This window comes from Arvicanthis niloticus, chromosome 1 (assembly GCF_011762505.2).
Source record: "Arvicanthis niloticus isolate mArvNil1 chromosome 1, mArvNil1.pat.X, whole genome shotgun sequence".
Lineage (NCBI taxonomy): Eukaryota > Metazoa > Chordata > Mammalia > Rodentia > Muridae > Arvicanthis > Arvicanthis niloticus.
Window position 1 is genome coordinate 131,311,199 of NC_047658.1, and position 26,490 is coordinate 131,337,688.

General features: G+C 40.5%; 1 protein-coding gene across 1 annotated transcript in view; it reads left to right on the plus strand.

Moving 5' to 3' along the window:
• Window positions 1–6,220: 6,220 nt before the first annotated feature.
• Window positions 6,221–26,490, plus strand: part of Ptar1 (protein prenyltransferase alpha subunit repeat containing 1) — a 32,111-nt gene continuing 11,841 nt past the window's right edge. The window contains exons 1-4 of the mRNA XM_034510511.2: window positions 6,221–6,388; window positions 15,543–15,712; window positions 23,772–23,838; window positions 25,245–25,349. Coding sequence (XP_034366402.1) covers window positions 6,303–6,388; window positions 15,543–15,712; window positions 23,772–23,838; window positions 25,245–25,349 — 428 coding nt within the window. The 5' untranslated portion in view covers window positions 6,221–6,302. The remainder of the gene's footprint in view (window positions 6,389–15,542; window positions 15,713–23,771; window positions 23,839–25,244; window positions 25,350–26,490) is intronic.

Here is a 26,490-nt window from a genome sequence, read left to right on the forward strand (position 1 = left end):
ACTGCAATGAGAAGCCTGAGTTTCACAGGGTGCCCCGATCAGTGCTTCAGAGCGCGTTGTTAGGAGCCTCGCTGAGTTTCTTGAGATTCGCAGCATCTTTTGAACAAATTATAGTCACTGACTGACTTTATTGCTGTTAGCTGAGAGTTTTTGATAGGTTTCCTGACTTTTGCGACTTAGTTTCCTAATAATAAAGTGAATTAAGTTCCCTTTGATCATGTCATTTTATCACAGCAACAGAAAAAGTAACTGTCTTAGTTACTGTTTTACTGCTACTTAGTTTTACTGCTGTGAACAGATACCATGACCAAGGAAGGTCTTATAAAGGACAGCATTTAATTGGGGCTGGCTTACAGGTTCAGAGTCCATTATCATAAAGGCGGGAACATGGCATCATCCAGGCAGGCACAGTGAAGGAGGAGCTGAGATCAGTTCTACATCTTCATCTGAAGGCTGCTAGCAGAATATTTATTGACTTGCAGGCAGCTAAGATGAGGCTCTTAAAGCTCACACCCACAGTGACACACCTACTCCAACAAGGCCACGCCTACTCCAACAGGACCATACATTCTAATAGTGCCCCTCCCTGGGCTGAGGATATACAAACCATCACAGTAACTAAGAGAAATACTGAACCTCTTCTACAATAAAATTAAACTTCTACTTGTCTTTACAATTTCGGTTATGACTTACGGTTTTCATCTGTCAGTTTTGTTTAAAACTTATGTATTTATCCGTTTAAAAGACATAATACTAAGAAACATCCTATGACAATTTGGAATCTTTAATACTTGAGAAGTATGTATTGTGTTGCACTAGAAGGGGAAACTTTCTCTCTACTGTTTCCATGAGTCCTGGGTTGGCTTTTTCTCTCTAGCCATTTTTTTCCTGTTCTTTCCTAATGATTACATCAGGGGTCCCTTGGGCCTCAGTGGTAAAGAGGACAAAAGCAAAGGAAAGGGATTGTTTGGAACTATAAAATGCCAAGAAAAAGAGTCATCTCTTAGCAACAAAACCGTTCACGTGACCAGTATCTTCATGAATTCTAATATCAGCATAAATTGGTCTTAAACCAGCATTATTCGCCCCTTGGTAGCATTTACCTACTTGTTCAGGTTAAAAGCAGTTGATGTTCTATGAGTTTGCTTGCACTGTAGTTTAAATCCCTTTGCACATGGTAAGCCAATTTCATTTTGATAGTATTTCGCCTAGCTTTCCATTTACTATTGTTCTTTTTAATGCTGATTGGTGAATAATACTGCTTTCCTTATTCACAGACATAAGCAACCATCGAGCCAGTGCCCCTCAGCTTAAAGATGCTAACACGCCTATCTTAACTTTATTCTAACAATTGCTCTAATGAAACGCTAGATGTGTCGACTAAAGATAACAATAGATGGCATTAGCATTCTTGGGCAATCTTGTGGCTTTTAAAAAGTAGGCCTTATACATGAAGTCTTGTATTTGAGGAAATAAACCGATATATTCAAACAAAGGTATCTACCAAGCCTCCCCACAATGCATATCTTTCTAAATATGTACCTATTGCTCTTCCTTTTCTCCAAAGCCAAGTAAAGTCCATGAAGATGGGTGTTTACCTCATTGCCTATCTTGTGTATTAATAAAACAGACAATTGATATTGTGCTTTGTTTACTGATTTTTTGTCTTGTTTCTTTGCTGATAAGCTCTTAGATTTTAGAACCTGTGATAGTGAAGAGGGATAAAGGTTTGACTTACATGATACGATCACAGTGACAATATTGTATACCATAATCAAGTATTCAAAAGTGAACAATTGTTTTTAGGTGTGAGGCCAATGCTAAGACCTCACACACTCTAGGTAGGCACTGTCTCAATGAGCAATCTCTCAAGCCAACACTTTATTTATTGTATTTTTAGACAAGGACTCACTGTGTAGCCCAAGGTAGACTGAAACTTATTATGTGGTCCATTGTTGGCTTGAGCTCACAATTCTCCAGTCCTTTCCCTTCATGGTGTGAAAATGTGCACCATCACACCTGGGTCAACTTTCGGAGGTGATGAAATCTGCTTCCTATGTTAGTAAAAATATCTAGCAAATATTATAAGAGCACATGAACCTTGTTTAATGTTATCACAAGGTAGACTTCAAATAAAAATAGGTGAAGTACATACACAAAGTAACAGACTAATTTAAGTAGATTAATACAGAGAGTAAAGACATGACCAGAATCCAAAGTCATCTTCTCTTCATAGGTCATTAAATCTAGTCCACTATCCAGTCTTGTGCCTTCTAGGGCCCAACATATACATTAGGATTTTTGTTTCATTGTGTTTGGAGTATCCAGTAGGGCTTAGAACATGTATGTATGCATACGAAGTTTTTTTTCTTTTGATGTGTGTGAGGTACATATGTGATGTGCTATGTGCGTGTTCACATGTACTTGTTTAAGCATGCATATGGAGGTCCCCGACTGATACTGGGAATATTCTTACATTGTTCTTCCACTGTACTCTTTGAAGCAGGGTCTCTCACTCAAAATCCAGAGCTTGCCAGTTTGGACAGTCTAGTTGACCAGCTTTAAGAATCTTCTGGCCCCATCATCCAGAGCTGGATTTACAGGCAGAATACCATGCCCACATGGCACTCAAATAGTTTAAAGTGTTCCAGCTCCTAGGATGTTTCGTTAGAGGTCCAATTATCTCCATTAATTCTATTATAGAAAATCATTAGTAGCTTTTTTATTTATAGTCTACTCAGTTTTACGTAAAATAAATTTGTACAAGTTTGTTGCAGATGTACTGGGGTTTTTTTTTTTTTCCCCAAATAATTTCACTTATTTTGGATTCCATCCAGCCACGGGTGGAACTTGCAGATACAATGGTCCAACTGCATAGTTCTTTAGTTATGATGTGAGTATTTGATGACGTAATAATATTTTCTTACGAAGCTTAACCATGATTTAGGAAGATTATTATTATTATTATTATTATTTATTATTATTATTATTATTATTATTATTATTATTTGGTTGTGTTCAGAGGACAACTTCCTGGAATTTTTTTCCCCTTCTACTGTCAGATTCAGGGACAGAACTCAGGTCTTCAGGTTTGCACCAGTAGCATTTTTACTTGCTGAGCCATCCCCCCTGGTTCCTCGCCATATTTCAGTCAATCTTCCATCACTGTGCATTTGAACTATTCGCTTTATATTTCATTACAACATATTTGTAGGACCCTCAATATAACTCTTTTAGTCTTTAAACAAAATCCTCTTAAATGTACCTCCACACTATTCAGATATCATTAGTTAGGGCTCATGAATTTCAATTCTAACCGTTTTAGGATTTTAGCCCTTATTTATAAAATGGAGTTGGACCCGGATTCTAAAACATTTCAGCTCTAAACATTTGAGTCCTATACTTATTAGATCTGTAATGACTGGGTGAGACCATTTTTAACACTTAGAACCACGAGGCATATAATTCACAGCTTTCACATCAGAACAGAGAGTGGAGGGAGGACAAATACAGAATCACACAGAGATACTGTCTTTCCAAATCAGTTTTATTTTGAGATTTGAGGACCAAGCTTGGATTTTTCTTGCTAAACTGTAGCATATTAGAAAAATTACAAAAAATTTGAATTTTAAGATTAAAAAGAGAGGCTTTGAAAAAACTTCTGTTTCCCAGCGTGCTCCTTCAGTTCCACTTTCAGAAATTAGGGCTATCCTCTAGTGTCACGAAGGGAAGGAGAAATGGTTCTAGATGACTAGACTTGACAGTCATCTGAAGCCATCGGAGGATTGTAGTATATTAATTTTTTCACTTTGTACAAAACTTTATTTCATTATATTAATTTCATCATCATCATCATCATCATCATCATCATCATCATCATCATCATCATCATTTAATCTTTTTTTAGAGTCCAGTCATTATCCTCCTCCCAGTCTGCCTCTCAACTGTTCCTCATCCCATACCTCCTCCCCCATCTCCAAGAGGATGTCCCCACCCACTCTACCCACCCCATCAGATCTCCCCACTCTCTGGGTCCTCAAGTCTCTTGAGGGTTAGGTGCATCTTCTTTCACTGAGGCCAGACTAGGTAGTTCTCTACTATATATGTGTTGGGGGCCTTAGACCAACTAGTATATGCTGTCTGGTTGATGGCTCCGTGTCTGAGAGATCTCAGGGGTCCAGGTTAATTGAGACTGCTGGTTTTCCTATGGGGTCACCCTCCTCCTCATCTTCTTCCATCTTTTCCCTAATTCAACCACAGGGATTCCTGACTTCGGTCCATTGGTTGGGTGTAAGTATCTGCATCCAACTCTTCTAGCTGCTTGTTGGGCCTCTTGGAGGGCAGCCATGCTAGGCTCCTGTCTGTAAGCACACCATAGCATCAGTAATAGTGACAGGCCTTGGACCTCCCCCTGACCTGGATCCTAATTTGAGCCAGTCACTGGACCTCCTTTTCCTCAGGCTCTTCTCCATTTTTTGTCCCTGCAGTTCTTTTAGACAGGAGCAATTCTGGGTCAGAGTTTTTGACTGTGTGATGGCAACCTCCACTTGATGCTCTGTCTTTCTATCAGAGTTGGACTCTACAAATTTTCTTTCCCCACTGTAAAGCATTTCATCTAAGGTCCCTCCCTTTGAGTGCTGACAGTCTCATATCTCCCAGGTCTCTGGTACATTCTAAACGGCCCCCCTCCCCCAAGGTTGTCTGTTTCCATTCTTTCTGCTGGCCCTCAGAGCTTCAGTCCTGTCCCTCATCCCCCCAAACCCAATCAGATCATGTTCCCCCTTTTCCTTCCCTGTTCTCTCTCCCAGCCAGGTCCCTCCCTCCCTCCCCCCTGCTGTGATTGCTTTCTTCTCATTCTCAAGTGGGATTGAGGCATCCTCACTTGGACCCTTTGGCTTTCACCTTGTTGAGTTCTGTGGCTTGAGTCCTGGGTGTGCTGTACTATTTTTTGGCTAATATCCACTTATTAGTGAGTACATACCATGCATATCCTTTTGGGTCTAAGTTACCTCACTCAGGATGATACTTTCTAGTTCCATCCATTTGCCTGCAAAACTCAGAATGTCCTCATTCTTAGTAGCTTCTGGCCTCCCACAGAGGCCAGAAGAGGATGTTGGATTGTCTGGAGCTGGAGTTATAGATGGTTGTGGGTGCTAAAAACAAATGTTCTTTGTTGCTGAGCCATCTCCAGACCCTGGTATCACTCTTCAACAGGACCCTTGAAATTGTTCTTGGTCCAGGGATGTAACACACCCCATTCATTTCATTGCTTCATCCTAGAGCTTGTCAAGAGTCTTAAGATTTTACAGTGTCTTAATCAGTTCTGTCTTGCTTTCTACAATTTTGTAGACTTTCTCTCGTTTCTTCACCAGGACCATAAACAACCATAGTTTGCTTTGCAAAACTTTTGGTTTTTAGAGATCCAAGTTTTAAATAGATACAGACTTCAAGCTTGGGAGGGAAAAAGGGGGCGAGGGGAGGGGAAGAGGAGGAGGAAGAGGAGGAGAAGGAAGAGGAGGAGAAGGAAGAGGAGGAGGAGGAAGAGGAGGAACCATCACCAGTTAGAGGCAGTCAGAATTTTGTACTCAGAAGGGACAAATAAATAAACCTGACATATAAAAATAAAAATTTAATTACAGCACTTTAAAATCCAAATGGAACCGAGAAATCTTATAATTTGTGGGGCATATGATATCAGGAACAAATTGTCAAAGCCTTGTTTCGTTGTTTGTTTGTTTGTTTTTAATTTTTCTTTTATACTCCACATTAAGGCAACGATTGCCAAACGTATCAAAAATACCAAAAGTACAGTGGGTTACTTTTTTTTTTTTTTTTTTAACTTTTGCCCCTAAATCTGATGGGTTGTTTCTCCTTTACTTTCTTTTCTTTGCCTAATGCATTACAAGGTCTAATTAAAAGGGCTACTTTACATTTCAGACACAAAGTAGCACAAGTGTGCAAAAGGAGGTCAGCAACCGGCCTCCTCCCGGGGTGGGCGGGTGGAGCGGGCACGGTGCTGCGGTCCAGAGGTCCCTGGGTAGAAGCCATCCCGGGACACGCCTGCTCGGAGAGGTGCGGGGGAACCCTCCTTCCTCCACGCTTGGTGAACCAAATTTCAATCAAAGACTCAGAGCGTGAAGAGCCGGTCCAACCCAGCCGCGATGAGGCCCTCCCTGACCCGGAAGTGCTCGGCGGCCTCTGCGAGAGCGCGCCTGAGCCAACGCGCGCGCGCGCGCCCCCGCGAAACTCCCGCCGGCGGCTGGGTTCTCCCGGAGGCGCGCCGGATCGCGGCGGCCGCCAACATGGCCGAGACGAACGAGGAGGTGGCGGTGCTGGTGCAGAGGGTGGTGAAGGACATCACCAACGCCTTCCGAAGGAATCCGCACATGTGAGTTGCGCGCCTTGCGCCGCCGGGGTCGTTGGGGGCGGATCGGGGCCGCGCTCTGGTCCACTCGCCGGGGCCGCTCGGGGCCCACGCGCGCTTCCGACAGACGGAGCGCGGCTGGGACTGTCGCGCCGGGCCAGCTGGCCGTTACCAGGACGCGTGGCGGGTCAGTTTTGGGGAGCGACCTCCGAGAGCTACGTCCGAACGTGGAGTTTTCTGCCCTGCCCGGCGCGTCCTGGGAGTTGTGGCAACTCTTCTCCCGGCCGCCCTTCGCCCGGGTGCGCTTGCCCCGCCGGCCACTGCGTGGGTCTCTGTGCCTTGGAGGCGACTCTCGGTTGCATCCAGTGCGTGCTTATAGAGGGTTATCCACCCCATCAGACTCCCTGCACCCACCCACCCCCACCCCCCTTTCAGGTTAACTAAAGGTGACTGGACGCTGCCTTTGACTTTTCCACTCGCTTGTCACAAAATTGCAAAGCGAGTGGGATGTAACAATTTTTGAAGGTGACCTGGGTGGATCTCTTAAAGCTGTTACAAACTGGATACTTTTTTTTTTTTTTTAAATCAGTAGCGTGTCCGAAGTTACAAATGAGCATCTTAAGACATTCTTACCAAGCACTGTTGCCTTCTAAAAGTTCACTACTGAACTGACACATATCTCTTCTTCTTCCCTTTCCATTTCATTTGTTACTCTCTAGGAAGATACTCTCAAGATTTTTTTTTTTTTTTTCTGGTCCTCTCCCTTTAACGAATGAGAAGAAAGCTACTAAAGAGTTACCTACACCAGTATACGAAAGAATAAGAGAGAAGGCAGACTGTAGCCCATTTCTTCTCCCCCTCCCCCGAGTAAACAAACATGGAGTCCTGTTTTGTATTATTTTCTCATTGGCTATACAACTTATTTGTAATACTTTAATTTTTTAAACTAAAACACATGAATTATTTTTAAGCATTCTAGCCTCCTTAGCTTTTTCGACTAAATGAAAAACCAAACGTACATTTTAACAAACGTGTTCTTTTCCTCCATGGTGATCTCTCATAAAAGAATTTAGAAGTCTTCAGATGGCCTGCTCCCTTGTGTCAGTTAGGGACTTAAAACTGTACTTCATTCAAGACAAAAGACTACTGGCCTCTAAACATATACCCTGACAGCTCCTAAGTCCTCTTCCTTTCCTCTTTGACTGCTGACTTTTTTTCAGAATGAGTGTTTGGAGTGATTTCCTGGCAGTAGCCATAGTGGCTGCTGAGCCTTTTAAGGAATGCTTTGATGTCTTGTGTGTCAGCCTTTGAGGTCCTTTTTGAGAATTCCAGCTGCAGTGCAAGTAAGAGACACATCCTTTAGAGAGAGGAAAAAAAAGTTGGGCAAGTGAAAGGTTCATTTTTTTTTTTTTTTAAATCATTGGTGTTGTTTTCTAAAGCATTGTAACAAAGGTTACACATTTAATATCGTGATCACTTCAGTTTTTCATCTTTGAGGTAGACTAAAAAAATACTACATTTGACAAAATTAACATTAATTAGTTCGTCAGGTTGACCCAGTGGAGTGTGAAGCAGGTCTCTGTTTTTCTGGATCACTAAACATTCTTAAAAGGGCTTCAATGCCCCTCTCTTCATCATAATTTTACTCTGCGGTCTCACTAATAAATACTCTGTCAGCGTATAATTTATGATTATTTGTAAGTATTTGGGTCATTTGAATATGAAGGCTTGAGAGAAGTTGGACACTTGAAATAAGTTATATAAGCTGTAAATATTTAAATAGCTCAATTCATTATTGAGTATTTGTCAGCAGCTGTATTTTAGTGCACATCTTCTATCCATCTTTTAAAATGTCTTGGATGTTGGACTTTGCAGAAGTGCCAGTAGGTCTTTGCTTAATCTAGCCTTTTTGGACTCAAGAAGGCTGTATTTCTAGTTTAAAAACAAAACAGATACTCCCTATCTTTAAAGTTATTATCTAATAACAGTATTATAAATTTTTTTCATTATTTACTTTTGTTTCCCATTTTCTCCAACATAAGATAGGTTGCCAACTTATCTGTTAACATCTACTCTCTTGACTATATTAAGTTTGTTTCTGTAGAAATAGTTACCTGAAGCAGCCAAAGCTCAGTAAGTGACACAGGAATGATGTTTCTGTCAGGTCTGATTGATTTCCCCCAGGCTTGGTGCTGTCTTGATCTTGAAACACTTAACAAGAATTCAGAGCACCAGTGTTAACCTGAGTCCCTCCACTCCTTGCCAAAACACTTTGCAAAGTGGAAAACACAGCATAAATATTACTTGCATGGGTGATTGGGACTCCTTTTGAGTTCTCTGCAACTAGTGGCTTGACCCAGGAATATTTATTACCATGAAGTATAGACTGTGGCTTAATGTGGAAGGCAGTTTCTACTGTACAGCCTAATTAGGTCATTATGTTAATATTCTCATATCCAGAAAATTGTTCTTTTTCAATTGAATATTGTCTTAGTTAGGGCTTTACTTCTATGAACAGACACCATGACCAAGGCAACTCTTTAAGGACAATATTTAATTGGGACTGGCTTATAGGTTCAAAGGTTTAGTCCAGTATCATCAAGATGGGAACATGGCAGCATCCAGGCAGGCATGGTACAGGAAGGGCTGAGAGTTCTACATCTTCATCTGAAGGCTGCTAGCAGAATACTGACTTCCAGGCAGCTAGGATGAGGATCTTAAAGCCCACACCAACATTGACACACATACTCTAAGGCCACACCTCCTAATAGTGCCACTCCCTGGGCCGAGCATATACAAACCATCACTTAATATCTACATTAATTTGAGATGCATATTCACTAAGTGAGACAAGAAGTACAAAGTATAGTTTGTACTGAAGCCAGATTTCTGGTGTGGTTAAATTGTACATCCACTACACTAGCCATGTGTGGCTATTGGACACTTGGAATGTTCTTAATATGAATGAGAACTGAACTTCTGATTTTAAGCATAATCATATGGGAAATACGTACTGTATTATTTGGTGTGGGTTTTGTGAAGACCTAAGACTTAACCTACATGAACAGTAAATTAAGCCTACAATGTAGTTCCTAGTAAAGATCTGTTAGTAGTAGTGTAAGTGCTGTCCATTGGAGGAGAAGGGAGGCTGGGTGTATCCCATGGGAAGTAGCATTTAATATAAACATCAAAGTCTGGGTTGGACTTACAGTGTCAAGAAACTGGGGCCATTATATTGATCAAAAGTAGCAAGATGTGATTGAAAAGATCACAGAGAAGCAGGTCATAGAAGTTCTTGCCTCTCTGGTCTAATTGTTACATTCATTTGTATAGCAAAAAAAGCACATTTGACAGGCCAAATACTTGTCCAGGGATAACCTATCAGGAGCTGAACATGTAAATTAGTGCAAAAGTGCATAGTTGAGAAAAGGGCCCTATCCTTAATGGAACTTCAAACCAATCAACAGGTAACTTCTGAAATAGGCAGAAAGGTAAGAAAGACATCATAAATAGTGATACCCAGGAGACTTTATTTGACTTACAAGGTCAAGATAGTTCTTTCAGGGAAAATACTATTTGAATTGAGACACTTTTAACCCATAGGAGGGCTACTAGGTAGGACGTAATAATGAGACACAGTTTAATGTTGTCTACAGATTGATGAATATGAGACTAAGAATAGAATGGTCTTACGAATATTTTGCTCAATTAAATGATAATATAGTTTTTAAGGTTTTTGTTTAGAATTTGAGCCCTAGATTTGAATCTTTTTATTTTATTTTCTAGCTCAATATACTTAGATAAGACTCTCTTATCTGTAAAATGGGGTAAATATTTTTACTGTAGATTATTACTTAGAGTAAACACAGACGGTGGTATACAATAAACAGCAATATATTTTTTTCTAAATAATGTCAGTAATATTGTTTCAGTGGTATACGAAGTTAGTAATCTTTAAAATTAATGAGGAGGCCTATTAGGTCTCTGAAATATCTTCATTACCAGTTAGGGGTTTAATTATTAATATGCAAGCATCAGTTCCTATAGATATTTTACTGTCTTGGATCATTCTAGAAAGAATTACAACTTATAAGACAAAAATAAATATTCAATAAAGATATTTATACAATTTCCCGAATCTGGGCTGTTTTCTGTTCTGTTGTGATACTTTACAGAGTTCATGTTGAGTATTGTCAAAAGCTTATGCCCGATGTGATCTGACTTTCTGTAAAAATACCTAAGGATGGCAAAAAGATGTATACCAAATGTTAGTAACAGTAGAAGTGGGCTTTTAGTGTGCATTTTCCCTTGAGCTCAATGGACTTCATCTGATAAAAGGAGATGCAAGAAGCTTTTGTCATTTTTAAATGATTTTGGAATGCAATGGCCTGAAAAAAATTAGTCATCTAAAGGAATAGATACAGAAATCTAAATCGAAACATTCTGTTATTTGGAAGCTTAAAGACAACATATCTTCCTAAAGAAAATGCTGTTAATTTTTTTTGGAAGTGACAAAACACCATTTTCTTAGGGTAAAATAACTTGACAAAGGATTGACATTCTTTGATCCAGCTGTCTATTGCCTACTAAAGAAGAAACCTGACACTGACCTCATTCTGTTAAATGAACTGACATCGGTTATCCTTGCCTAGCACTTCATAGTTTGTCACATTCTTCACTTTGGATTTCCTAACAGGGAAGATACTGTTTCTGTATTTCAGGTGAGCAGTCCAGAGGTATAGGCCTTAACATCACACTGGCCATTAGTGGTAGAAAGGAGACTAATTAGTCCAGGTGCTAATCAAGAGCTTCTGTCTCTACAACACTGCATTTCTCTTCATTTGTGATTTTTTTCTTTAGTTCTTCAAAGATTTATATTCTTATGACTCATTCTCTTTACATACACTCTGGTCCATTTCCTTTGCTGGAGATAGAATACGGATCTACCCTCTTTTTTGTTTGTTTGTTTGTTTGTTTGTTTGAGACAGTGTTTCTCTGTGTAAGCCTGGCTGTCCTGGAACTCACTCTGTAGACCAGGCTGGCCTCAGAAATCCACCTACCTCTGCCTCCCAAGTGCTGGGATTAAAGGTGTGTGCCACTTCTGCCTGGCCAAATCTACCCTCTTACAGATGGTAAAAGTCTGTCAAGGCTAAAGTTGCATGTTAGATGGCCCATGCTGTTCTCAGTACAGTGTATCACAAAGAAGAGCAGAGGTAACCTTTGGAAGCTGGGTGAATGTCACTGAGGAACAAGGATGACCATTCATTCAGATGCAGTTACTGAACACAGGCTGTCCATAAGGCTCTGTTTTTTGAAAGTTTCCTGAAAAGGTAGCCAGTCACAGGAGTGTATTTTTTAATTCTGCAGATGACTTTGTCCTATAATTTAGGTACCAAAATAGCACTTGGATATTTCATATCTAGTACAACTATAGTGAGTGTACTAGTCAGGGTTCTCTAGAGTCACAGAACATATGGAATGTCTTTCTATATTGAAGGACTTTATTATGATGACTTACAGTCTGTAATCTAACTCCCTAACAATGGTCAGCTGTGAATGGGAAGTCCAAGAATCTAGTAGTTGCTCAGTCCCACAAGGCTAGTTGTTTCAGCTGGTCTTCTGTAGAAGTAGATTCCATCAGATATGCTGGAAAGGAAATGCAAGCAGTGAAGAAGAACAATTTCTTTCTTCTGCCAATGTCCTTATGTAGGTCTCCAGCAGAAGGTGTGGCTCAGATTAAAGGTGTGTACCACTATGCCTGCATCTGGGACTTGTTTTGTCCCAGGCTGACCTTGAACTCAGAGATCTTGCCTTCGTCTCCTGAGATTAAAGGCAAGTATTACCTCGCCTGGGCCTAAGCTCTTCATGGCCACTATGCCTTATGATCTCCATGCCAGGATCCAGGTCAGAAACTTGTGTCTTCTGGCCTCAAGATCTGGATCACAGGTGAGCCCTCCAGTTTTGAATTATAGTTCATTCCAAATACAGTCAAATTGATGACCAGGAATGGCCATTACAGTGAGCAAAACTTGTTTTTAACATTGTGAATTTAAAATTTAAAAGCCTATCCCCAAACAGTGTGTCTGGAAGCTGGAATTCTTTTATTCTTACTAATGTAGCATTTGTTTTTAGCTTCTTAAAGTGTTGCAAGTAGTTATTAGTTCTCAAAGAACACAGTCTCCTGAGTGAGTAAATCTAGGGGTTATTTTTTGTTTGTTTGTTTGGTTGGTTGGTTGTACTAATTTTAGATTATTCATGTTTGTTCGAGACAGGGTCTCACTATAGTCCCGGCTGGCCTGTAATACAGTGCATAGACCAGACTACCCTTAAACTTACAGAGATCCTCTGTCTCTCTCAAGTGCTGGGATTAAAGGAGTTATTTTATTAATAGGCTATTTCCTAAAAATGTTCACCTTCATATACTAAAATATGAACACCAGGAAACATATTCCCAGTAACTAGGCATGGCTAGTTGTGTTTACAAGGAATTAGATGGATTTCGGTTCTTATCTCTCAGTACAGTTACAAGCTGTGCTTTGAAAACTGCATTATTGAATTGAGGTGCTTGCTCTCAGTATTTTCCTCAGAGAACTTCATTTATGTTACGAGAAGGGCCAAGTGTAACCTTTCTTATAGTTAGATATGCACAGCCTTGCTGAAAAATTCTTAGAAGTCTGTGGGCCTTTGCCTATTCTTTTTTTTTTTTTTTGATTATCAGAAACTAAAAATATGCAGTATATTCTGTGAAGGGTTTTTGTATACTGATGGTACTGATGTAGTGTGGTTTGTCTGTATTAAAAGAGACCTTTGAGTCTCTTGAACATATTATAGACCCCAAACCTTCTGCAGAATTTAATTACCTTAGAAGGAATGGTAGCATCCTTGTTTATTGACAGATCCCTGTGTCATTAACAAAGTGATCAGTAAAAAATGGTTTGTCTCTGAACTAGCCAGTTTAGAGGTTTCTCTGGGTGGTCTATTTTAGATCTGTGCTTCCTTCTGACTTGGGGTGACTTAACAGAAGAAGATTCTTCTTATAGTCTGTAATTAAACCTGTTTCCCCTTTTGTGTTTATCAAACTGCTGTCTTCTTGGCAAAGGAATCTAAGAGTCTTAGAAGGACACATCACACATAAATTCTGGAGATTAAATTGTTTATTATTATTTTAAAATTTATTTTGGTAGGGGAAAGGGAGACACCATCTCATTCATTCCAGCTAGCTGTGTGACCCAGGATGGCCTTAAGTTTCTGGCTATGTAGCTTCTGCCACCCCCCACCCCCTCACACACCCCCCCCTTTTTTTTTTTTTTTTTTTTTTTTTTTTGAGACAGGGTTTCTATGTAGTCTTGGCTGTCCAGGAATTTACTCTGTAGACCAGGTTGGCCTTGAACTCAGAGATCCATCCTCCTGACTGCCTTCCAAGTGCTGGGATTAAAGGTATACACCACTATGCACAGTTTTTGCCTCTCAATACAGGGATTGCAACATGTCTGCAATCCAGGCAGAATTAGGTGGTGCTTGGGGTCAAACTCAGGGCTTCAAAAATGCTAGGTAAGAATTCTACCTATGGAGCTGCAACTTCAACCTGTGTGTGTGTGTGTGTGTGTGTGTGTGTGTTTGTGTGTGTGTGTGTGTGTGTGTGTGTTTGGATATGGGGCTTACTCTTTTCTATCATTTTTCAGCTTATTCTCATGAAACAAGGTCTCTTCTCACTGAACCTAGAGCTTTATTTTTGGCTAGGATGACTGGCCAGAATTTCTGGCAATCCCCCTGTCTTTGCTCCCAACAGTGCTGTGCTTTAAGGCAAGTATGGCCACAGTTGGCTTTGTACCTGTGTGCTGGGGATCCTACCCCATCCTAATGTTTCTCCTTCAAGCATTCTACTTGCTAAGTGGAACCAGCTCTCTTATTGTTAAAGAGCCAAGATCAGAAAAAGGTATTAGATTTCCCCATAGTTGGAGTTACAGGTTGTAGTGAGCTGCCCCACATGGTTGCTGGTAGCTGAACCCAAGTCCTCTCTGCAAGTCAATAGTCACTGTTAACCTCTGAGCCGTCCTAAGAGGTCTTCTAACAGAGTTCTTGTTATTAATTAAAGGACATCCTATTTAAGAATTTACATAGGTAAGAATTTTTAGCACTTTTGCAAATGAAATATGTGTGTAGGTTTTACAAATATTTGTTTCATTTGTGAATGTGCTCTGCATATTGTTTATTAATTGGGTGTTTTTAGTGCAAATTTTCAACTTAGGGTGGATTGATCACATATATTTTTATCATAAGGGTGATTTTTTAAAATTCAGCCATATCCAAGGAAATATGTGTTAACCTTTATTGATAGTTTCTGTTCCACTTTTATTATTTTAGTAGGCAAACATATACACACTGGTTTCCATTCTGTTTGTTTGTTTGTTTTTGAGACAGGGTTTTTCTTGTCACTCTGGGTGTTCTGGAACTCACTTTATAGATTACACTGGTCTTGAACTCAGGGATCCACCTGCCTGTGCTTCCCAAGTGCTTAATTAAAGTCATGCATCACCACTGTCCAGCAACTGTCTTAAAACAGAAATATTTGCATAAAACCAAAATTCTTCCTCATTATGTTTCTCAAAAAATTTCTGTAATTTAATATATGTATTTGTTTTTAAAATTATATGAAGGGCTTTCTCATTGTGTACAGTTTGCTTTCTCCACATTTTCTTGGCAGGTATACCCGTTTATGCAGACCTGTATCTTATTTTCCAGTTTTCATACGAATGAGCTATGCTTACTTTACTGGCATTATGCTGTTAAACAATTTGATTGTTTCCTGTCCGGCTACAGTGCTGTGTTTTGTCTTTAGGGTGGTGGTGGGGGGGCAGGAGGGATGTAATTGCAGGATGAGAATGTGTGCTTTAACATTCTGCAAGGTGTTTTCAGATTGCCATCTACAGATAAGCTGAGTCTTCACTCCAACCAGCAGGGAGGGTTGCAGTGTACGGTTTCCCCTGTCCAGCTGTTATCAACAAACTTCATTTAAAAAATTACCTGTGCTACAACTCCAGGAGATGGGCTTAGTTCCGTTCCTAAGAGAATTAAATATGTGAGGTTTTTAAAATGCTTTGTGGGATCAGAAAAAAAAAAAAAAAAGAATTAAAAGCCAGTAATATCTTCAATTTCTTTTTATGTCTTTCATATTTAGAGATGAAATTGGCCTGATCCCTTGCCCGGAAGCAAGATATAACCGGAGTCCCATTGTCTTGGTTGAGAACAAACTTGGTGTGGAGAGCTGGTGTGTCAAGTTTTTATTACCATATGTCCACAACAAGCTCCTTTTGTACAGAACGAGAAAGCAATGGCTAAACAAAGATGGTGAGTATGTGCCGACCAGTCTTCTTCCTCTGGCAGGAGCCCTGGCTTGCAGTTGGCATTTCTGGACTCTGGTTTTGGCTCTCCGCTGCTCTGCCTGAGCAGGTGTTTGTCCTCTCTGTCAAATAAGGAGCTTAGGCTTGATCACTAGTGTTCCTGTTTGTAACCACAGTGATTATAATGGAAGTGTCTTAGGCAGGACAAGCCACCCGCTGTTGCCACAGTAATTTTATTTGTAAAATAAATACATTTATTTCATTTGTAAGATTTTATTTATTATCTGTAATAGCATCCTTTAGTTTAAAAAAATAAATACATAAATAAAAAGATGTTTAAGCATCATCAAAGAGTTTTCTAGATCCTAAAAGCACCTGATTTCTGACTCCTTAGCCAGCAGAACTTTTTTCAGTGACAGTTCAGAGATAGGCCTGGTGCTCTCCTAGCTGCAGTGACCCCCTCTGTGGGCTTTGAGTCCCAGCTGAGATCAGCCCTTCTGAGTCTTATGTGCCGAAAAGAGAGAGTGAAAATTAAGAAAGAGAAAATGTTGGTTTTTACTTCTTCCATTGTTCTGTAACAACTCTTTACGTCACCGATCATCCCTGAGTACCCCACCTGGCATCTTTTTCCAGAGTTCCCTCAGACCAAGCCTCTGAGTGCACAAATTCTACTTGACCTCAGGTCTCACTTCTGGGCCGTGTTCATCTAAGATCGAGTCCTCTCTCCTTTTGAAAAGCCCTTCCTCTTCCCTTACACAGCAGCCTTTACAGAAGTGCCCAATGTGCCTGCAGGATGGTTTTAAGTAAGATCTTGTTTCTTCAACAAGTTTAATTATCAGTTCAGTAGCCATTACCAGGGGCTCCTCTTACCAGCAGCTGCTCTGAGGACCGAGGATATACATGATGCATAGTGCACGTTTCCTTTATCTAAGACGTTTTGAGTAGAGAACCAGACAGCTGCTTTCGGGGGAAAGGTGTGTTGCAGATGTATCCCATCTGATTTCCCTGAATTTCTCTCAGTACTAGCCTTAAAAGACTGTCAAAATAGGTTAATAGCCCTTTTTCTTGTGTGGACCATGAAGTAGTCTGACTTTTTTAAATGAAAAGAGGTTTTGATTTTCTCTGTGACTAGTTTCATTTGATTGATCCTCTGACAAATGTTTCTAAGTCCCAAATGCTGTCTAAACCCGGTGTGATGTAAACGGCATGACCTGAGTTTAGGCACACACTTCAGACAAATGGCTTTTGTTAGACCTTCTTTATTCTGTCACCATCGTGTGGAGTTCAAAGAGCCATGGTACTCTATCAAGTTGTATTTTGGCAAATGAAGCTGTATTGTTTTTAACCTGGTGTAACTGAGCCAATGCACACTCATGGGGCAGAACAACTGTCTCATACAGAGGAAACAGAGTTTTTGGAGATTAAGTCTAAGTTGTCTGATAGCATTAGACTTTGCCCATTCACATGCCGAAGCTTCACCCACCTTTGTCCTGTGGCCATCCAAATCCTTCTTTGCATTTCAGGTTCTTATAGACATCATACTGCAGACTTTGCTATCTTATTCACAAGATTCCAGTCTTGATAGCCCTGTAGAACCTTATGAGGAGGACGGTGGAGGCAGGTTTTGATTTATCTTGGGTGGTCTGGAGAAGAGCTACTCCTATGCTAACCTAAGGCTTAGGTAGGTAAGGAGCATCTCCTTGTGGAGCCACAGCCTCCTCACGCCTTGATGTCTGAAATGCTAACACAAAAAGTTTGTACCAAGTTATGAACTAAAAACAGAACACAGCTGAATCTTGCTAAAGAAAGATACATTCAAATTTTTTTAGAAAAATGCCATTTCTTTGACACCCCCCCCCCCCAGCCCCTGGCTTTGGTAGGAAGTACTCCATATATTTAAAAAAGCAAAGATAGAAAGCTGATACTTTAATAAGTGTTTCAGGATCTACATGGTGGTCAGAAACTTGCAATAGAGTTATACTCGGTGACTTTTATCAGAATAGATTTTTTTCACCCGAGTTTATATCTCATACTCATTAATGATCAAATAACTAAGATATTTGAAAGAACTCTTGTTTAGTTAGGGAGTGGTATTTAAAAGCCTGATATAGTAGTACCTATGTTTGTTTGGCAGAAGAATGATATTATAATTCTGATTGGCCTACCAAAACCAAACAACCAGCCAAAAAGAAGACAAGCTAGAGTGGCACAGGGTCTGGGGTCTCTGTCATTGTGATGAACACCATGGCCAAGAGCAGCTGGGGAGCTTAGGTTAATTCTGCTTACACTCGAACATCACAGTCTCATCTTCAAAGAAACCTGGAGGTAGAAGCTGAAGAAGAGGCTATGGAGGAGTGCTACTGCCAGCTCCTCATGGCTTGCTCAGCCTGCTTTCTTATACACACCAGGACCACCTACCCAGAGGTGGCAGGCACGGCCTACAGTGAGCTGGGTCTTCCTACATCAAGTGCTAATTATCAAAGTTCACTACAGACTTTCTCACAGGTAAATTATGGAAACATTTTTCCCAAATGAGAGTCCCTCTTCCCAAATGACTCTAGCTTGTGTTAAATTGACATACAATTAGCCAGCACAACAGCATGAATAGTCAGTCCCACAAGGCAGAACTCTGTCCGAAGCACTCAGTATATTTACGTGTACCTTCTGTGTTTTTCTTTTTCTCCCTCATTTCTTTTTCTGACCAGACCTATATTTCTCAGCTGGGAAAATGCTAATATCTCATAGCTGGTTGATCCCATTGCAGACTCTTCTGTAATTTACATCCTTCACAGCACTGACTAACCACTTCAAATAACACTTTCCAACATCTTTTTCCCCTCTCAATTTTTATTTTAAATTTAAAATATAATTATATCACTTCCCTCTTCTTTTTTCTCCCGTCATCCCCTCGTCCTTTCTTCCAGTTCCTCCATGCCCGCCCTCATATTTATTATGATATATATTCGTGAGTATATAGTATACTATCTTATTACATTATTATGCTCACACCTTATTTCATTATTCTCTCAGAGCCAATGAACAGAGCTAATGAAGTATTGAAATTCTTTAGGTGGATTTCAAGGCCTTTAACCATCTAGTCAAAGCCTAATATCCAGTGCTATCTCCATTCCATATCTGGCATCAGAGATTGCAAGTTCTTGGCCCCTAGTCAGATACTTATCTACAGACCTGTTTCATTTTGGCTTATATGTTTCAAAAACTGTCCTTAACTAGTTGAATACGTATTTAAAATCAGGATGGAAATTTGAATTTCTGTCCTTACTTGAAAAATTGGTTGGCCTGAGTGTTTAAGCTTCTACATGGCAGCAGTAACCTACTATTTCTTAACTAAGCAGAGCTTCTGGCGCACTGTGACCTCTCCATGCCAGTTAGATTCTGGGAATAGTGCCACTTGCTGCTGCTAGCCATTGTTTTGCTGCTGTTTTGACTCTTATTTGACCCCTACCCTATGTCGTATTTAATCTTTAGTCCAGCCACAGTTGGCACTGCTGCATCCTGACATCACTGTGTGCTTCTGCCTTTGTGTTGCCATCGCCAGCCTGGTTGCTGCATTAGCAGCTGGATTCACCCTCATCCCTGAGAGGTTTTCTGCCTACTACAGGTCTCGCAGCCATCTCTGTACTCTAGGGGGTTCTTAAGTGGGTGATTTCATAGCTGCCACTCACATAGTGTATCATACTTTGTTGAAATACTTTCCCTGTTAGATAGTGGGTTACTGAAAATGAGGATCATGGCTCTTACTCAATACTGACCCTTGTCAGATGACTAGCAAGAATTCTTAGCTTAGTCCACTGTTCAGTACGGTCATAAATAGCTTTATCTTAAGCTTCCCTGTATATGGTCCTTGAATGTATTTTGGAAGGAGACTAACCAGTATATTATCTTGAATTTATTTAGTTTGGATGCATAGAAACCGTTCTCTGTCAGAGATAGTAGTAAAACCAGGACAAATCTCAGCAAACAAAGTGTATTGATTTAACCTCTGACTTCAGTAGTATCTGAATGTGCTTTTCTTGTTCCAGCTATAATTTAGCTACTTCCTGTGAATGATTTGCCCAGATTCACTTTCTGCCTGTGAGGTGATGATGGGTTAGTCATACACTGGAATGTGTATAGTAAGCATGTATTTATTGGCCTGTGTTTTATATTTGGAGAGAGGCCAGTTTGATTTCAAGAGTCTGTAGGACTTTTAGTAGCTCTTGACTTCTGTGTAAGGCTGTAGAAGAAATGGTTTGTAGCCAGTGAAATTTATAGTGTAAAGTCATTGCAGTCAACTGTTACTTACACATGTTTATGTTTGGAACTTGGTTCATCCTTCCTGTATGGGATAAAGCATTTGCCAAAAGTGTGCTCACATCTGCTTTGCTGGAAGATAGACTTGAAAAGTCAGAGCATCAGCAGTCTAAGGTTAAATGACTTAATCTCTTTCTTCCTTTGTTGTGGTTGGCCCAGTTCTTGTTTCTTACATTATATGCCACCCCCAACACCCCCCAAACACACACCCCACCCCCACTTGCCTTGGAACTGACTTCAGAATCAGGAAAGATGAGAAGTTCAAGAGGAAGGGTAAACCCTGGTTGTACTTAATTCCTAGACACCGCTGATGGTTGTCAAGGCTGCTGATGTCCACAGATATCAACATGGCTTCAAGGGCCATGATCTGAGCTCCCTCTGACTGTAAAGAGAAACGTGAATACTGAAAAATTCATTTTCAGTATGTTCATTAGCTCTGCCTATGCTGCTGTACAGAGGCTTCTTTCTCACTTTTACGGAATAGAAGTTGCATTAAACATATAAACAGAAGTAGCTCTTGTGGGGACTGAGAGCCAGTGTACTCAGAGTGGAACAGCTTTTGGAACAATTGCAGACATCAAAGAAACTCTACACCTTCCCTATCACATAGAAACCTTTCCATGTGCCATAAGTGCATGCTGGTACCGGGTACTGATAACTGTTTTGTCAGGTTAAGAATTTAGCCAGTTTTGGTGTAACACAATTTGCCTCTTTCTGCTGTAGTTGTCTGTGCTCTATAGTTCTCTGGCTTTCCCATACTTTGTTCGGTCTGCAGTGCTTTTACTATTGCACTCATTTGTAGTCCCCACGGGTATACTAGTAAGAACTAGTCAGGGCAGGAGCCAGACCTTCACCCACCTCCACCACTGTGATGAACAAGCATGTGATGGAGAGATGGAAAAGACAGAAAAACTGAGCAGTGTATGTGCTGTGGAGAGGACCAGGCTCATGTAAGTGGCCTGCCACCTGAGGCCATGGTGATGCCCAGGGTCATGTTACCTCTGAGGACCATGCCTGGGTCCAGGGTCCTACTAGTAGCAGCCTGGGTCTGTGTTGGTGTCCATGGCCTGTGTTACCACCAAAGGTCATGTGTATGTCTGTGCTTTGTGCTGCCACCTGCAGCCATGGTGATGTCCATGGTCTGGGCTGCCTCCAAGGGCTTTGTCTCGACCGGTAGTTGTACTGCAGTTGGGGCCTGAGTTTGTGATCTGTGCTGTCACCAGAACCACACAGAAGCTCATGATTCGTGCTCTTGCTGACTGTAAGGAGCTAGAGAGCTACGTTTGTGGTGATATCGATGAATGCAGACGCACAATGGATAAAGAGGGTATGGAAGGCTGTGGTGACAACCTCCACCTCAAACTCCATCTCTCCAACCCTACCTACCCCCAAGGTAGCAGCCTAAACAGGAAGCCATCAAAGAGAAATCTTACAAAGTGTGATAAGGTTGCTGAAGAGTAGCTCTTCACAATTGATGGCTCCTGGCGGAGGTGTGGGAGGGAAAGGACTCAGATCTGTTTAAGGGGCTGGCCACTGAGTTTGACCATGCTCCAGTGAGTATATACATGACACAAAGTGGGCTTGTTTTTTCTCTTTCTTTATCCCTTTCTTTCTTTTTTCCTTCCTTTCTTTCTTTTTCTTTTTTAATTTTTAATTTCTTTTATGGGAAAGATCACTAGGGTAGGGGACAGACATGGAAAGACTGGAAAAATGAGTGTGATAGGGTTGCATGATGTGAAATTTCCAAGAATCAACAAAAATATTATGTTAAAAAATAGAATTAGGCTTAGCTTTTTTGGACGGCCCCAAATGTAGTATATATCCCATGTTTGCCCTTCCTAGCAAGAAGATAACGTTATGAAGGATAAAATTGGGTCTTATCAGAATTACACCCATCCTTCAAGTGGTGACTCATTGTTGATACTTAGAATATTTGTGAAACTAAGTGGATAGTGATATAGAACATTATATTAGTTTCCTTGGTAAACATTAAATTCATGTCAAAAACCATTACAAATGAAAGAAAATGGAGATGAATTAGATTATACTTTATTTGTCCAACGCACTTGCATGTAGGAACTTGCAGTAGGGAAATGTGGGTCACAAGTCATCATGTATAGCCAGCTTCTCAGTGTTTGAGTGTCCAGAGGGATCAGTAGCAGCAGAAGCATAGGTGCCGAACAATTGTCATCTTCTCATTAACATTATGTGAGAATAATCAGTGGTTAACTGGGCCATTTTTAAGTGGTTGCATGAGATACTTATGTGTTTGCTCTTATGTTTGAAGTTTATCCAGTATTACTGAGAACATTTTATTTATCTGTTATAGACAGGCATTTTAGTTGCAGTGTAAGTGACATGCCAAAAGTGTCATGGTTAACCTTATCACAAATTAATTGATGAAAACTCTAAATATCAGGGCCGGAGAGATACTTCAGTGTATTAAGAGCACTGGCTGCTCTAATACACGCTTCAGTTCCCTGCACCTACATGGTGGCCCACAACGGCTGTAACTCCAGTTCCAGGGCTCCCAATGACCTCTGCCGGCACTAGGCACATGTGCATACATACATTCATAGGTGATATATAATATAGACAAAGCATCCATATACATAAAATGATCTTTACGAACTCCTTAAGTTTCATGATTCTTTTGTAAAGTTAAACAAAAGTAGCTTGGCTCAGGCCGACTGCGAGGCTGCAGTGAAGGAATGAGATTCTAGCTTCAGACCGTGCTGCTCCCAGCAGGGCCACATAAGCTGCATCAGCGACTCCTGTATTGTATACACTTGGCATTTAATACAGCTACTGCCCTTACCTACTCTAGCATTGTGTCTCTAGATTAACAATAGCAATTCTAAAACGATCTTCAATTTTAGAAACGACAAAATGTCTAGAATTGGCCAATTTTGTTCTTTTAAAAGCAGGCTTATGAAGTTTACCTGAATCCATTGGCATCTTATTAAGACCATGAGGAATATCTAGTATCTATAAATAGCAAGTCCTCAAAGAACTGCAAATAGTAAGCTAAAAGGAAGAGTGTTGTATGACTGAAGGTTAAGCGTGTAAGATTAAAACAGTAGAGTGTCGTTTTTCTTTTAAGCCATCACATTGATGTTTTAAAATATAATAGGTTAGACTCCGGAGAAAAGTAGTCACATTACTCTCTGGCAATATAAGATAGTCACAGTCCATTTAGAGGACAATCTGTAACACAGTAGGAGGCACATTGATTTTTGTATTGTTTTGCCACGGTGATTCTCTTTCAGGAAATATATCCAAAGAAAATAGACCATTACAAGTCTTTTTAACATGATTACTGTACTTTTATCATTGCTATTACTCTGTAAAATGTGTAGAAGGAAACTTTTTGCAGCAGAATGTAAATTAGATTATGGGTGATTTTCTTTTTCCTTGCCTCCCTTTGAAAATTAGTGTTTGAGACGTTGGTAGAACTAAAGGAATGGTGGTTTCAAAATTGTTATTTAGTGTAAATTACATTATTGCCAGATCTACTAAAAGAATGGAAGATTGATTATTCCTTATAGGCATATTGTAAACTTGTTAACTTTTAAAAGAATTATACAAATCACAAATAAAAGGAAATCTTGACGTCCTACAAAGGTCTGTCTGTCATTAAAACTCATATGGTCTGAGATACAGGTTATAATGAAAGAGAGTGAAGAGGACCTTCCAAGAAACCGGGCTTTGGTGGGCAGGACTGTGTTCTTATATGTCTCTCTTCATTTTAGAACTGATAGATGTCACCTGCACTCTGCTGCTTCTCAACCCAGACTTCACCACTGCATGGAATGTGAGGTATGTCATTTTCTTCAGTGGCAAAATGAAGTTTGTCCAGATTTCTGAAGACACATAACCCTATGAGTTTTAGCTGCTTAAAAAATGAAGTATAAATCAATTGCCCATAGCATCCTGTGTTTACTTCTTAGACAAATTCTTTATAATATCTCCATGACAGTTCTAATACATGTACTATGCCCCTTGTAACTGTCTATTTTCTATACACATTTTTCTCTTAAAATATAGGTTGTCCTGCTGAACTACAATATACTGTTTGATGCCTTCTTGTTTGGGGACAACAGGCACTTCGTGTGAGTGATTGGAGCACTAGGCATGGCTTGATAGTTTAGCTGCACTGGAGTGCCAGAGAATGTGTGGGAAGGGCATTTAGGGCCACAGGCCTTTAGTATAATCATTGTGATACTGTGAGCACTTGAATTATCTGACATTTGAGGGTTGGAAGAGAGATCACAATTGATTAATTCAGACAAAAACCATTTTTATTGAAGTTTTATTTTTCAGCTAAATGATTATTTCTGAAATTTACCATTTAAAATGTCCAAACCATGGTTGACTCTTGTCTTGGTCAAGTTTTTATTGCTGTGATAAAACACCATGACCCAAATTAACTCAGAGAGAAGATGGTTTATCTCAGCTTAGAAGTCTAAGGTCACATGACCCAAATCAACTCAGGGAGAAAAGGGTTTATCTCAGCTTAGAAGTCTTCGGTCACACACATGTCTGGTAAGGGAAGTCAGGGCAGGAGCTCAAGGAAGGAACCTGGAGACAGGAAAGGAAGCAAAAGTGGAAGAGCACAGCTTACTGGCTGGCTTCCCATGCTTACTGAGCCCACTTTCATATATAACTCAGGACCAAGGGTACCATAGCCCACAGTAGGCTGGGCCCTCCCATAGCAATGATTAATCAAGAAAATGCCCACAGACTTGCCCATCTACCAGTTTAATGCTGGTGTTCTTTCTCACTTTAGATTCCTCTTCCCAGATGACAAAGTTGACAAAAAACTTATCCAAGGTGATAATAAACTCTGAAGCAATAACTTTTAAGCTTTAATATGGTTCACTCACACCATTTCTGGTTTAGTTTCTCTGGGGTGAGACCTAGGGATTTGCATGTCTATTGTGTTACAGATGATGCCTATGTGGTGATCTGAGACCTAGCCCCAGTCCCCCTCCCCCTAGGCTTGAGGTTCAGTCTTCTGCTGTGGTGCCTGGTCTCTCTGTAGGTTCTGGGGATCAAACTCAAGCCCTCCACTCACACAGGAAGCACTTTGCTGACTGAACCCTTTCCTCGGCCTTTCTCTTTTGTTATCTATTCTTTAATAATTAATTCATGGTGATTCACCATGAATTTTATTAAAAGCAGTGAGGATGAATAGAAAAGTAACAGTTTTCTTTTTGTTACAGGAAAGAGCTCATCCTCTCTGGCACTTTAAGTCCAATTAAGGATCTACATCTGGGAAAATTGGCCTTAACTAAGTTTCCTAAGAGTCCAGAGACATGGATTCACAGGTGTGGTTGACAGTTTCGTATTCCTGTTCAGTATTTAAGATCGTAGCTTATGAAGCACGGTTGTTTGTTCAGAATTTGAATTCTAAAGTCACATTACACACGTTTGATTCTAAGAATTATCACTTGCTACCTGAGTGCCCATGGTAGGAAGTCCTTCCAAGCCTAAGTTTTCATATTTATAAAACAGGAGCAATACTTAAAACTGTTTCATAGAATTCATAGTTCAGTGCTCTTGAAATCTTGCATACAAGCACTGCTACAGTGCCTGGCACATAATAATTGCTCACTAATGCTGGCTGCTTTCACCCATCTGTTACCGTTTTTGGAGATTGAATTTAGATAGTTAACTATAATATATGGGCTTGTGTAAATGGATTATATATTCTAGCTAGTTCGTATAAAAGACACAAAATCCTGATGTTTTATTTACAAGCTGTGAGCCTAGATTCGGCAGATTCTATGCTGTTCTCACCTGTATCCAAATCATGCACCTTTTCTCGCCCGGGCTGGTTTGATCCATCAGTCTGTCCTCGGGGCATTTCTCTCAGCCACATGTTCCTGGTCCATCCCATCTCATGGAGACCTCCTGTTTTCTCCATCTTTCTCCTTCTCCCCATGGTCTCTCCCAGGACCCCTCACTTGGTTTCTCAGGTCCCACCTTTCTGTGCTGCCCAGTCACAGGCTCTTTCCTTATTTGAGGGTGTACCCCCTAACCAGATCTTTAGATTTTAGAATTTAGGATTTGTATACCTAACAACAGACCAACCCCCATAAGCTTGTGTTCCTGGTAAGCATGGTGGTCTAGTTGTTGAGATGATTGAAAGTAAATTTTAAAGAAGCTGAAGGTAACTGAGGTGATTGGTGTGTGGACTAAGTGAAAGCTATTAAAACCATGAATGCATGGAGCATCTTTAGGGTGGGAATCTGAGACAGCCAGGATACAAGTAAAGACCTGAAAACTCTGTTATTGGGAGACATGCTTTTCTGATGTCTCATGTAACTCCCCTCCCTTCTCCAAACTACAGTGGTGTGGCCTACTGGTTTGGAGAAGCTATCCAGGCAGTTTGTCCTCCTCACACCTCAGACATTTCTGTCATGAGCATTGTTGGGTTCTTGGACAGGTTTGAGGCGTCATGGCTGT